The sequence below is a fragment of the Ptychodera flava genome, chromosome 15 (assembly GCF_041260155.1).
Source record: "Ptychodera flava strain L36383 chromosome 15, AS_Pfla_20210202, whole genome shotgun sequence".
In the NCBI taxonomy this organism is placed as follows: Eukaryota; Metazoa; Hemichordata; class Enteropneusta; family Ptychoderidae; genus Ptychodera; species Ptychodera flava.
In genome coordinates this window covers 13,086,755-13,100,806 of record NC_091942.1, presented here as the reverse complement: position 1 = coordinate 13,100,806, position 14,052 = coordinate 13,086,755, and the positions used below count along the sequence as shown (strand labels likewise).

At 35.6% G+C, this 14,052-nt stretch overlaps 1 protein-coding gene across 5 annotated transcripts in view; it reads right to left on the bottom strand.

Annotated features, from left to right (window-relative positions):
• Window positions 1-14,052, bottom strand: part of LOC139151197 (serine/threonine-protein kinase LMTK1-like) — a 27,149-nt gene extending 13,097 nt beyond the window's left edge. For 2 of the 5 annotated variants that reach the window (XM_070723801.1, XM_070723803.1), the window contains exons 1-8: window positions 13,694-14,052; window positions 8,619-8,746; window positions 4,432-4,707; window positions 3,425-3,552; window positions 2,774-2,861; window positions 2,162-2,295; window positions 1,280-1,364; window positions 382-509 (exon numbers count right to left, since the gene is read on the bottom strand). In XM_070723801.1, the coding sequence (XP_070579902.1) occupies window positions 382-509; window positions 1,280-1,364; window positions 2,162-2,295; window positions 2,774-2,861; window positions 3,425-3,552; window positions 4,432-4,707; window positions 8,619-8,746; window positions 13,694-13,775 (1,049 nt within the window). In that variant the 5' untranslated portion in view covers window positions 13,776-14,052. The remainder of the gene's footprint in view (window positions 1-381; window positions 510-1,279; window positions 1,365-2,161; window positions 2,296-2,773; window positions 2,862-3,424; window positions 3,553-4,431; window positions 4,708-8,618; window positions 8,747-13,693) is intronic. The other 3 variants (XM_070723800.1, XM_070723802.1, XM_070723804.1) reach the window with 2 other exon arrangements.

Genomic DNA, 14,052 nt, shown 5'->3' with positions numbered 1-14,052 from the left:
ACAGCACTAATGTACATTTTCCCTGGTACCAGGGCTGATTCATGATGACATCAGTGTTCCTTCATTAACATGCAAAAATAAACACTTGTCCGGAAATTTTTACGAGACTTGGAAATGATTCTTACAAGAATCATGAAAATGGTACTTTGATACTGCCAATGTTCTGAATGAAACTATAAAAGATTACATGCCAAAGGATGGCACTACAAGCAGCAGTAACAGGGGTTTTAGTTCAACATAGATTTTCAAACATATATATACATAACAGAACATTAATCCATCAAATAACAGTACAATGTGATTTCTATTACCGAAGAAATACAGAAACTCTCAGGATAAAGCAGTTAGACTATTCAGAAATTGAACATTTTTAGTTCTTACCAAACATTGGCAGGTTTTGTCAAAGATGGCTGTCTGAGTGCCACCCAGTCACCTTGACAATCTAGAGTCTCTGGTGCCATCCACCGGATTGCCATCTTGATGTCATGACAACTGGTGTAATAGTCATTCTGTTGAAAAAAGAAAAAGTTTGAGACAATGAAACTTTGGAATGGTGCACACATATGCATACAGTGAATGTATGGTTCTGCCCATAATTACTGTATGGCATAGTCTTCAACAGTGATGTATCGTACTTTTGTGTTTTGTCACGATTACAAATTACCATTAGAAAAATGTCTCCGGGCATCCATATTCCAGGTGATTTGGCTATTACAGCACCACACTAAATTTGGCAAAAGTACGGTATTGAGCAATTTTGTCGCTCATGTGACTGCTTTGGAAAGAGCAATACAATATCAATCTTACAGGTCATGTTATTCCTAATATGCTAAATCTTGAATATTTACAGGTAAGAAATATTTGTGTTTATCACTGTCATGCAAAAAAGAAATTTTGTCATCATAGAAATTACAATATCTACCTGACCAATACAGAGTAATCATACAGTATCAGTACAGAATTTCTAAAACCCAAATCACGGTGCAGGTATCTAAAGAAGGCTGAAAATCCTTTTATTTTTAGCTGTTGCAATCTCAATCTCTTTAGAGAATTCACCTACATCTATTTGCAAACCTTCCCAGTCCAGTGAGAGAAAAGAGCTGCTTTGTTATGTTTCAGTTCTCTGGCTTATGGTAAAATCTGGAGTAACTGAGATTTCAATACCATTTAAATAAGATACGCACATACCAACATGCTTTCATCACTGATGTTTCACAGCATGTATCATGATACACCATGAAAAGTAGGAGTTCTAAAATGAATGGGCCATGGCACATACCTTGTATCTGTGTTGGGATATACCATAGTCTCCAATCTTCACTGTCATGTCCGCAGCAACCAGACAGCTTCTTGCTGCAAAATCACTGGATGAAAAGATATGAAATTTGATAATCATTATGCGATGACTTAGAATTAACACTGATGTGGGAAAAGACCAGCCCACTTTACAGAGATTTGTGTGAATGACATCAAATACAATGAATGATTAAGATTCTTTCAAAATGAATAGGTCATTTCCTGAACAGATGTGATTGTAATTAGGTAGAACGTGCCTCGGGGGCAGATTTTGGACTCTCAAACTTTTACAATTCCTTTCCCATCTACCACTTGTGGGGGCTCATTTTAAAGGTCTTGTTGTAAGTAAGTTGTTTTCATTGTCTTAGTTTTGTGAAACTTAAAAATTTACTTTTATGCCTCAGAGTTAACGCAGAGATGGCGGCCATTTTGAATTTCAAATATTGGCAAATGTTGGGTAATTTGCAAATATTGGCAACTGTTGGGTAATTTGTTCTCCAGAATCAAACATTACATGTTGGCCCTTCATTTTTATTATGACTTTGTTAAGAGAATAGTTGAAACTTTCATTGAGGAAAGTCTAAGTCTTTCACTTTGAGGGTATGTACTACCTTAACCATTACAGGGTCACAAAATGGCAAACAAGCATACAAAGGCTTATTCACATCACAAATAAATAATTGTGGGTTTAGAAGCGGAGCAAGTAATCAAGCAGATATCAACCCCTTTGTAATTCAAAATTCCCCCTTCCTCCCCAAATCTGGTGAAGGATATGAGGTTAGGGACAATAACCTCTACGGAAGTATGAAAACAATGGAGATCAAGGCTGCAATGAAAAGTTTGATCTGAGTAACTTGATACTTACTTATGGATCATGTTGGCTCTGTGCATATACTCTAAACCATTAGCTATGTCACACGCTATTCGTATCAAGAGTCCACTTTGAGAGAGCACTGATGCTTCTGATCTACGTCGAAGAAGGAACCCTTTCAAATCTCCCTAAGTAAAAAACAAAACAAAACGCAACAGTAATTTGTATAACTTCAACAGTGATCTCGGTTTGCAGTCAAATATCATTACCCATACGAGAAATATTTTGCATCGATGAAAATAGGAATCTTTCTTCATCCAGATACAATGTAGCTAAACTGTATGAAATGGCAGACGCATACAAACATCCAGAAATCAAAATGTGATCAGATGTAGTGTTAAGTACCCTATATTCGCAAAGAGGCAGAGAAATAAAGATGGTACTTGGACAAAATTTAGTTTCTAGGGCATAGGAATTAACATGGCCATTGTAGCACAATGGTAAGTTTACTTATGAACGCATAGAAATCAGACTGTGATTTGAGGCAGTGGTAAGTTTATTCACGGAGGCAGACAAATCAAGATGGTAGTTGGACATGATGCAAAATTCAGTTTCTAAGCCAGAGAAGTTAATGCGGTAATTGTACACAATGGCAAATTTACTTACAAAGGCACAAAAATCAAGTACAACAAGATAAGGCATGCTGTCTGTACACTGTCCAACCATGGGTAGGATATTCACATGTTTCAATTCCCTGTTAAAAAAAAACAAAAATAGAAATTGTCATTGCTTACAACCTGAAGACTATATGCTACAAGTACTGGGGGGGGATTATGTTAAATATTGTACATAATGCCCAATTCCAGGGCAAAAGTCACTGGGTATCAAATCTTGGTTTCACATAAACTTTTTAATGACTTTCAGTCTTCAATTGATGTGTACTGCAAAATACTTTTTGATGTGGCTCAGTTTTCTTAACCCCCTCATCAACATTTGATTGATTACCGGGTAATGTCCAGAGTTCATTCACAGCAAGCAATGTGCTGCTTACAACTTTTAACCACTTGAAATATATACTTTCAACGAATGAAAAAAGACACTCTAACATCATATGCCAGTCACAAGATACCAAGATTGTTCACGAGACAATTGATCATGCTAAAGGCTTATCATGAAGCTGTTTCTCCCAAAACATTACAATTAGCACTTCAAAAAACAAAAAAAATTAAATCCGTATTTCTCTCGGAAAAAATCACATAATTACAAATTTGCTGCAATGTTTTTTTTGACTGATTTTGTCAAAATCCTTTCAGGTACCTGTAAGGTTGTGCCTCCAGAAGAAATTGTGTTTTCTCTTCAAACGAAGCATCGTCCTTTAACTGTTTAATTATCACTTTGGTTTTCTTTAATCCAGCTTGTAGTTTCATCGCTTCACCTGTCATCACCTGTTAAGAGTTGAGAAATTGTAATCTATGAATGAATTTCTCAGACTGGTTTTTCCAACAAAGTGTTTGTATTTTATATTGAACAAACATGCATGATGTCGTGAAATATGCAAATAACTTGACATTAGGACACAGATGAAAATCTTTTATCCTGTTCACACCCCCAATTCCCTATAAACAGGTCCACAGTCACCATGGATAATAATGGGTTTGGGCCAAAACATAGTATAAAAGGGTAAACCCTTTCTCTACCCAAGTTTGATACAACCTCATTGCTTTCTTTCGTAAAGCTGAACCACAGTAACACTATGTGTTGACACATGTGAACATGGTTCAGAACTACATATAAACAGAGATCATCTACTAGCTGTCATCACATGTGTATTGACAATCACTAATGGATTACCCACTCCAAGCTCTGATAAGAGTTATAACCACCACAGGCACTGGTGAAGTATCTACTCCCACTATCTATATCTCTAAAGTGCACCCGGAGAAACTTTTAACATCTACAACCTACAAGACCATCACCTATGGTGGCCATGCATTTTCATACACTGCATCTAAACTATGACATGCACAACCACTCGACATCAGATAATCTCCAAACTTGGAAACTTTCAAAAGAAAACTTAAAATGAGCATGTTCCGTCCAGAGCATACAGTGTGGTTTAGCCATTGAGCAAAACACTGTTTTTGGATTTTGGTGCTTTATAAACTTTGCTTGATTGATTGATTTATTGACATTTGTGGTGACGGAGTACCCAGGCTGAGCAATGATGGTATACACAATCTGTAAATGGACAGAAAACCCTCAGCACCACCAAATACAGTTATCAAGAACCTCTGTGATTTAAATCGTACAAATTCATGCACTACCTTTCCGAACCATCCTGAACCAATTTCTGCGACATAGTTGAGCTGGGTTCTCGGTATCTGCAGGTGCGACAATGATCCGCTGACAGTGGACAACGAAAGTGAAGTGTTCGTATTCCTCCTGGCTTCTTGAATCTGTACCGACGGAAGCGGATCAACGGCGACCTGGTGCACTGCGTCAGCCGATAAGGAATCTACATTCAATGTGGAAAAATCCCCTATGTCTATATAGCTGTTACCAACTACTTGCTCATCAGTCAATACACGTTCATCGAACGGCTGAAAAGGGAAAAAATTGAAATGTTATAGTAACAAAAATTACCTACCAGCCTTTCCTTTCATGAAGAAGTTTACTAAAGATATGATATCCGAAAACATAATACTTTTATAAATGTTGATGTGGTTACTTTCATGTACAATCTGACAGGTAAGCATCGGCCAGGAACGTGTATTTTTAAGTATCTTATTGTTGCTATGTATGTGAGAAATAATAAGACAGCTGTTAAAGTTTTATTAAAAACAGGTTTCTAATGGGTAAGAATATCTCATCGATATGAACATCATACAGTGCAGTTTTAATATTTCAAGTATGTTTCCTAATAAGACAAATATCTATGGCATTGATATTGTATTGATTATAAACATCTTATGGCAAACAATATAATGGGTTACAAGTATTTCACAGGCAGCTTATTTAGTATCATATTTTGCAATATTAGAAATGACAAACATATACATGTACCGGTATTTACATTGAAATAATCAGGTCCATGCAATAAAAGTCACTGAAAATTCCAAGACTTACAAGGACCTTTTTAGCAATTTTGATTTTTTGGGTCCAAAACTACAATTTTCAAGGTATCATTTTACAATATATCATTTTATGTATAATTTTTCATATCGTTTTTACGATATCACATCTGATCATCTTGTCAATTTCAAAAATTGCGGATATAATTTTAATTTTCAAGGACTTTCCATGACTTTCCTTGAGGCTGTGAAATTCAAGGACTTTCCATGACTTTCCTTGAGGCTGTAAAATTCAAGGACTTTTCAAGAGTTTCTTGGAGGCTGTAAAATTCAAGGACTTTTCAAGGACTTTTCAGGAGCATATGGACCCTGTCCAAGGACTTTCCAGGAGCACATGGACCCTGAATTATACAAAATGTAGGCATCCATCATGAAACAGCACACTGAACCTTTTAAACATTCTACAGCAACTTCTTTTGCAAAATGTAAGTCGATAAGAAACACATTGCATGCATGATAACTTCCCTGTTATGCATTGCTGTATCTCATCCAATTGGGAAACATATTGTTTTTTTTTCATTTGATCATAATGCTGACAAGTTATATGAAAGACTAATTTACTCTGCAATAAAATTTCAACAAGACAAACTCAACAAAAAAATTCATTATATCTTGAGTATTTTTTATTTAATATGTGTTTTCTATTAAAAGTCCCCTGAGAAGTTAGGCAAGTGCTCAGAACACTGCCACAAATTTACATTGCCAGTCTGTGTGCCAATACTTTCATATGTTTCAAACTGCAGTCTGAAACAAAAACATACACACTGTAATATTACGTAGTACTATTACATTACAACGTGACATCAGTTAACATGACAACATTCTCTATATAGGAATATCTATTCATTAAATCTAGAATACTACTTTGGAATAGGCATTCATACTGATTACTCTCAAACTTTTACAATTATACCTTTTGGTCTACCACTTGTGGAGGCTTATTTTGAAACTCTTTGAGTAAGTAAAGTTTTGAATGGATTGATTTTATGGAAATTGAAAATTAATTTGTTTTCCTACAGAGTAAACACAGGGTTGGCAGACATTTTTTCATTCAAATATCGGTACATATTGGGCAATTTATTTCTAGTATCACATTTTGCGCAGTGACCCCTGACTTTTATTCTTGATTTCAAGAGAGAATGGTTTGAACTTTCCTTCCAGAAAGTTTGAGCAAAATTTTAAGTCTGTCAGTTCTGAGGCATGTTCTAGTATCTTAAAATGAGTTGAACACAACACTATTAATAAGAAGGGACCTAGCTGCCAATAGCGCTACACTGTGTTATGTAGAGAATTTATAACTATTTTGTGACCAATGTGTTGATGAAGAATATGGAAATCTTCCCTTATGACATATCTACGAAATTCCAAAACTATCAAATAAGTACTTTTTGAGGAACATGTTTGTTGACAATAAATGGCACAAATTTCCCTAAAATATAAAATTGCAGATTTCATATAATTTCCATATATCACAATAAGATCATCCCTAGGAACCTGCATAACCAACATCAAAGCTGTAGGGGTTTTTGAGAAAGATTAATTGCCAAAGATTGCCCTAAATATACAAATATGCATATTTAACCACAGTATGAACAAACCTGACTGAAGTAACATAAAGGAACCTCAATATCAAGTTTAAAAACAATTGCACAAGCGCTTTCAAGGAAGGAGACTTTTTGACTGAGCAGAAAAAATTACCAAAAAAATAGAAATACACAAATTTCACTATAATTTGAACAAAACTGACAAAGGATACCCCTGGGCACTCTGCATACCAAAATTCACAGTAATTTGACAACTGATTTCAGAGAAGCTGATTTTTTCTTCAAAACAAAGAAAATTGCCCCCCAAAATACAAAATTTGCAAATTTCACCATAATTTGAACAAACCTGACTAAAGTTATCCCCAGGACCTTGCATATCAAATTTCAGAGCAATTGGAATAGAGTTTTAGAGAAGATATTCACCAAAATTTGGAAAAATTGTCTCAAAAATACAAATACACAAATTTCACTATGATTTGTACAAACCTGAGTATTAAAGGTCACCCCCAGGAATGTGCATGCTAAATTTCGAAGCAATTAGACCAGGAGTTTCAGAGGGTAGATGGATAGACGGATGGACAATGATTGAAAATCAGCATTGCTGATAGTGGAGCTAAAAGTAATCAATATCCACTCTATGCATTTTTTAATTAATGTCACCAAAAGCATATTGACACATGAATAACTACTCCAGCTCATAAAATCTTGACGTGGACAAACAGTCATACAGATTGATGTACTGTCAGACAAATAAAAACAGATAGGTCAATGGACGTACCTGATACTGCTAATAGAGAGGGACAAAGAAGTGTATAATGATTGACAGACTTACACACACAGATAGGTGAATACACATGCAGATACACATTGATACATTCAGACACAGAAATGAATAGATTGACAGACAGCTGAGCAAACTACAGAGATGCACATAGAGTGGTACAAACACTGATGAAAACAACAGATACTAGAACACAATTCTACTGATCTACAGACGTAACAATTAAGACACAGAGAGTTTCCAGTGTCTGTGACATGTATCCATGGATGATATGGCACAGTTCCAGAGATAGGTACACACAGTGAGATATCCAGGAACACTGAGTAAAACATTCAGTGACATACATAATGGATGCTAGCACAGTTCAACAGGTCGACAGACACAGTGAGACACAGATGGGCACTGACAGTGACACATACTGTAATAATATGCACTAAGAATGCTAGCATAAACAGATTCACAGACAGTAAAAGACAAAGGCAGGCACTGATAGTGATGTGCACTGACACCGACAATGGGGCACACAGTCCATGTAGCCGACAATGAGATGCAAATGATATGCGGTTAAGGTCTCCTCTACTAACTTTCAGCTGGTTGCTCACTTTCTACTATTTTTATAGTATTTTATACAAAGGCACAGACTTATTCTACCTACAACTTAAAACTGATAGTGATTTTGTAGCTCATTCTTTACTATTTTTCATAGTTTTTGGTAGCCGGTAACAGTTACTTCGTGTTCGTGTCGGCTACATGGACGATCTGCACTGACACCGACAATGGTATATTGCCATAGATTGACAGACTTGGTAAGACATAAAGAGGCACTGACACTCAGACAGCAACACATACATGGACTTTTAATAGACAAGCGATGTTGGCACTGTTCCACACATGGTTCTACATTATACGAACGAAACAGTGTACATAAAATCCTGGAATAAAAAACGGTGTCAATCCTTTGGATGATAAAAATTTACTGGATTACCTGAATAGTGGAGAGATAATTATTAACAAAAAGGTCAGTGCTTAATAAAACCTATCTGTTATTGATTTACCTTAAATCCACCCTTAAAACACCATCCACAGAAACCGAGGATGCTGACCATAACAAGAAATACAGACACTGATAGAATTGCAGTGAGAATATTGCCTTCTCTTTCTCTGAGATCCACAGAATCATCATCTGAAAACCAAGGAGAGAGAACCAACACCACATTGTTAATTCAAATTGTTAGTCAGAAAAGAATTATTCTGTGTTTACAATTCAAGATCATGTACCATACTGAATTTTTAATCGTTCAATTTAAGTTCTACAGTCTAAGTTCATTATGAAAATAGGACAAACAAAGAAATCAAATAATATATTGTACATGATTAAGATTAACTGGTATAGGTACAGTGGTATACATGTATATGTTAATACCTCCCTTGTTAATGTTATAAATAGTTAGCAGAGGAGGTAGGAGGTTAAAACAAATTAGAGGATCAGCGAGGCCATAACTTGATTAAGTGTGGTTTTGCTGGGCGCCTGTAGTATGTTCATTTTTTTGTAACCAGTCACCATTGACTGTATCAAGTATTTGATGTGACTGTCTTGTATGAAGCTTTTTTAAATCTCTCTCTCTCTCTCTCTCTCTCTCTCTCTCTCTCTCTCTCTCTCTCTCTCTATATATATATATACATACATATATATATATATATAAATATATATATATACATATATATATATATACATACAAACATAAATAATATAAACATAAATATGCTGATGTATATATACATATATATATATATATATATATATATATATATATATATATATATATATATATATATATATATATATATATATATATATATACACAAATAAATAACAATATAAACATAAATATGCTGATGTATAATTATATACAATAGAATACACATAAACACACAGTACAGTAGAACAAAACCGTGTTGAAGTTACCAATTGCATTTTCCAGGGAAGGTAACATCACTCCCTCAATTATGTCACTCTGCCCCTACTGGTAAAAGCAAAACTTTGAAGTGTGCCTGAAAAATGCCCACTTGAGATAACAATACAGCGGCACTGCAATAGCTATGATAATTGATGAGATAGTGCCACAGGACATTATACAACTCTAGCAGGACACTGAAATATCTTTTCTATTAACCACTCCAAACTGGGCCATTAAATTTATTGCCGTCGTTAAACATTTGAATTCACTATGTGTGTAATGAGTTGTCCACGGAAGTCAGTCAAAAAGCTATTAAAAACATAACAGTCCAGTTTACGGAGTTCTGGCTGGGATACACAGGCCACCTCACTGTTGATTGCACCCTTGTTAAATACGGCACATGATTTAAGGCTACTGTCGGTATGCAAATGTCACACACCCAAGATTGCATTGTGCTCCACGCAGCATATCATCATGATTTGTGGCTCTGTTGTCACATGTCGTATGTTTGTGATAGTGTTATGGTATGCACCATGTCATGCTGCCATCACATGTGGATGAATGTAGAGCATTATGTATAGTGGCTGTGTCATGTCAGCTGGTATGTAGACTATGTGACACATTATTAGAAGCAAAACACTGGTGGATATTTTCTTTCCATTATGGTATTATTATTCCATAACTTGGAGTGAGAGATTAAGTCAGAAATCACAGAACATAAGAGTATTCATGTAGCTATACTCATAATTTTTCTGTCAATATTTTCACAGAGTTCTCTACCCAATACGGGATGTAAATAAAGGATCAAGAGGGATTTAAATTTAGCAGTTTGAGTTTGGCTATGGGCGCTGGGGTTTTGTTTTGTTCAAATTAACCCAATTAACCCTTTGGTGCTGTATTTTTTTTCCCACTAAAATTTTAGTGCAACATTTTACCAGTTTTTATGAATTTTTCAGTGATGTTTTTGATAATTTTGGACCAAATGGACATCACATTTCATTGGCTACAGTTTTTTACTAAAATTTTGGCAAAAATCTGAAAAAACTGACTGTTATGTAATGACGGCAACCAAAACTACCTTGGCACTCAAAGGGTTGAACAGAAAATTATTTCACCATTTTATAATACTTCAGAATCAAGCCATGATAAACATTTATATGAGCATAATAAGTTTCAGGAAGGTTAAAAGAGGTTGATGTTCTTCACATTAGGACACTGATATTTTGATGCTGTCCCTATACTGACCTAGTGCCACAGCAACTGTTTACTTTCACAGACATGAGGTGCTGAACAGTAAGTACTAATCCATGGAGTACCCTCTATGTTTTTACGACGTCCCCTTCTTGTTTTTTTATGACACCAGCATTTAAGGAAAGTTAATGACTTCTCATACAATTGTATACTTCTACAACATTAATTTGTTTGAACGGAGAGTGTACATTACTCTGTAAATTTTTATGACAACACTTGAAAGACAATGCCCTTCAGATGTGGACAATTTCCCCAGGATAGATTATCAAAATGGGGCTTACTGTAATACTGAGCACCTAGCAAATGTGGGCATGATATACTGGCTATATCCGATTGACAACAAAAGAACTTACATCATGAATACACGAGGGCAGCAATAATATTTATTTTAATATTTTGAGTATCATTCCTATTGTACTATTACATGCATGATGGCTTCAAAATTTCTTTTGATATCATGACCTTTATATAGTATGGTCTGTGCTTCGTCAGGCTAGTAACAGGGAGTAGATGTTTGGCTATTACAGATGTGCATAGAAATAGGGTCTCTGACATTACACCACCAGATAGCACCTCCATCCCCACCATAATTACTATACCGGTATGCCCGGACAGTATCTCTAGACATAAATAATGCCATAAAATTAATAACTGAGAATGTGTTTTCAAATATTTTTTAATCATTCAACTCTTTCTTACGCATGGCACCACGCATGGCATTTCCTTAAACGACAACAATAGTTGATGAAAGAATTATCCCAAGTTGAAATTTACAGGGTAAGGTCAAAGGTCACTGCTGTGTGACACAGACAGGTGTTTATTGCAGTTGATTGCTGCAATTGTCTATGTTGCTACCTAACAGTGGTGCTCCTTTTCGCAATGGTTATTTATTTATGGATATGATATATCAATCAATATAAATTTAAAACTAAGCTGCTTTTAATAGTAAACCAATGTTCAAGACACACTCAATATCTGATATTCCCAATGAACAATCTTGGTTTCAGATTTGATTGCACAATTTTCATAAAATGTTCCAACATTTGGAACAAAATCTTGCTTTATGATTTACTTGGAGCGCAAAGATCTACAAAGGTTCTTTTTTACTAATAATTCACCGGTTGAATTCTACTTGTCATTAATCCTGACATGAAGAGGGAATAGTCAGTGGTAGTGGTAAGAGATATGGGCAGGAATTTATCTCCCTGACATGATTAATATCCAATTCAATCATGCAATCAAATTTTTGTCCTCACCCATTATTTTGAACTTACTTAGAGTTTAGAGTGCACTGGTATAATAAACTTGACAACTCACTTAGTTTATCAAATTGAATAATGGGTTAAATGACGCATTTTTATTCGAAAAATTCAATTTTTTTTTATGTATCTTGTTTGCAGTAAGTCCTCTGCACATGAACTAGACCTATGACAGCATGAGTGCCCAAAGAAAAACTGAGTGGTTGTTTTTGTTAATAACTACCTCAACCCCTGACCCTATTTCCTGCTAAACAAATCCAACTATGCCATAAAAATACACTAGCAATGTGCTAAAATTTGGTGTTTATTAATTGGTGACATCTCGGCCATTGTCTGTTTTATGTTTTGTTCTCACCACCCTATTAATTCATATCCTGACATATTTCACACATCAGCTGTTTGCATGCCTTGAATAGAGAGTAATCTTGATGTTTTTGTAGACTGAAAATATTGACGTAAATTATATGTACATGATATCTATCCTAAATCAAAATTTAGGAAGTTGAGGGTTTTGCTAACAAGTTTATACAGTCCTCTACACATCTTATATTTAATTTTGGTAAAGAATAAAAGCAAAGTTTTAGTTAAAGGTGCATATTTGCATGAGAGAATCCTCTGTACATGTCCATATATTTTTCAACAGAAAAATGACAAACATTTGCAACAGAACAAAAACAAAGTTGTTTTTTTTCTAAAATGTACAGGCGTGGGTACTTTTGGCTGCACTGAAGTGTCCCTTGGCTCTACCTTGTGAATCTCTGCAGCTAAGCTTCTTTCAGAAGTGATAAAACCAAAAGATAAATTGACAGAAGGCATGTGTTGGTATATTCCATCGACAGTACAGGCAATGCAGTAGCTGTCCTTACTACTCATGTGGTGCTACACTAATACTACAGATTATGAGATACAGCGCCACTGGTACAAGACCTTCAATTATTAACAAGATGGCTGGGTGTGCCCTATAGTATCAGTTAAATTTGAGCTATTTGCTTCTAAACAATCATGTATTTCGTAGTTTCATATGGATTAGATAATTGACACACTAAAGGGGAATCTAAATATTATTATAGTATATTTACTACTAATCATACAGCACTAAGGTATCCGATCACACTTATGTACACAGGAGCTGGATGGTAAACACGTTCTGGCATAAATGCTTGTTACTTAAAAAAGTTAATTGTTACACAAGAATCTGAGATTCCATATGTAATCTGGAACAACTGGGGAAGACTCTGCATTCATCAAAGGTGCGGCCAAAAATATTGGCCACATCCGGGTCCGATAACTGTATATTGGTGGTCATAATCCCATATCTAACGGTCAAGGATCGCTATTCATATTCCATCCACGGTATGACAGTAAGGTTATATGTATGGATTTGGCGATAGGAAAACACTGGCAAGACACCCACTTCTCCAGTATAGATTACTACGTCAGTAGTTGTCCAAGGATCATATTTTACTGTTAGTTGGCTCTCTCGCCAGAAGCCCTACACAGCTCCTATGCGGAAGTCCAACAATGCTGTATTGGCGGATTATATTACATGGCACAGCATGATGATAAATCATGCAATCGATCATCAATGATGAAATTGTACTATGTCAGCCCTGAAAAACAATTCTGGGGGCGTTTATAACCACCATAATACTTTTCACTTACCATTGTCAGAGGAGGCATCTGCGTAGGAACATAAAATTACAGCTAGAAACACGAGAAGCAAGGTCCATTTTATCATCGCCATATTAAATTGCAGTGGCAGTAGTTGACTGTAGAGATCCAATGGGCTGTGCGTTGCGTCGCAGTAGCGAGCGTGGGACTCGTACACAAAAACTTTGCAGCAACGATGAAATTCAGATAAAGATATTGGAAACTATGGCAAAATCATGGAGACAAGATAGCTGACAGTAGTTAAGGGCCACATTAAAGCGAATTCTGCTCCGCATCAGCGTTTATGGCCAAAAGTTCCGAGGAGAAACAAACTGTACTGTAGCCGCCATCTTATAGAGGCAGTGACCTTT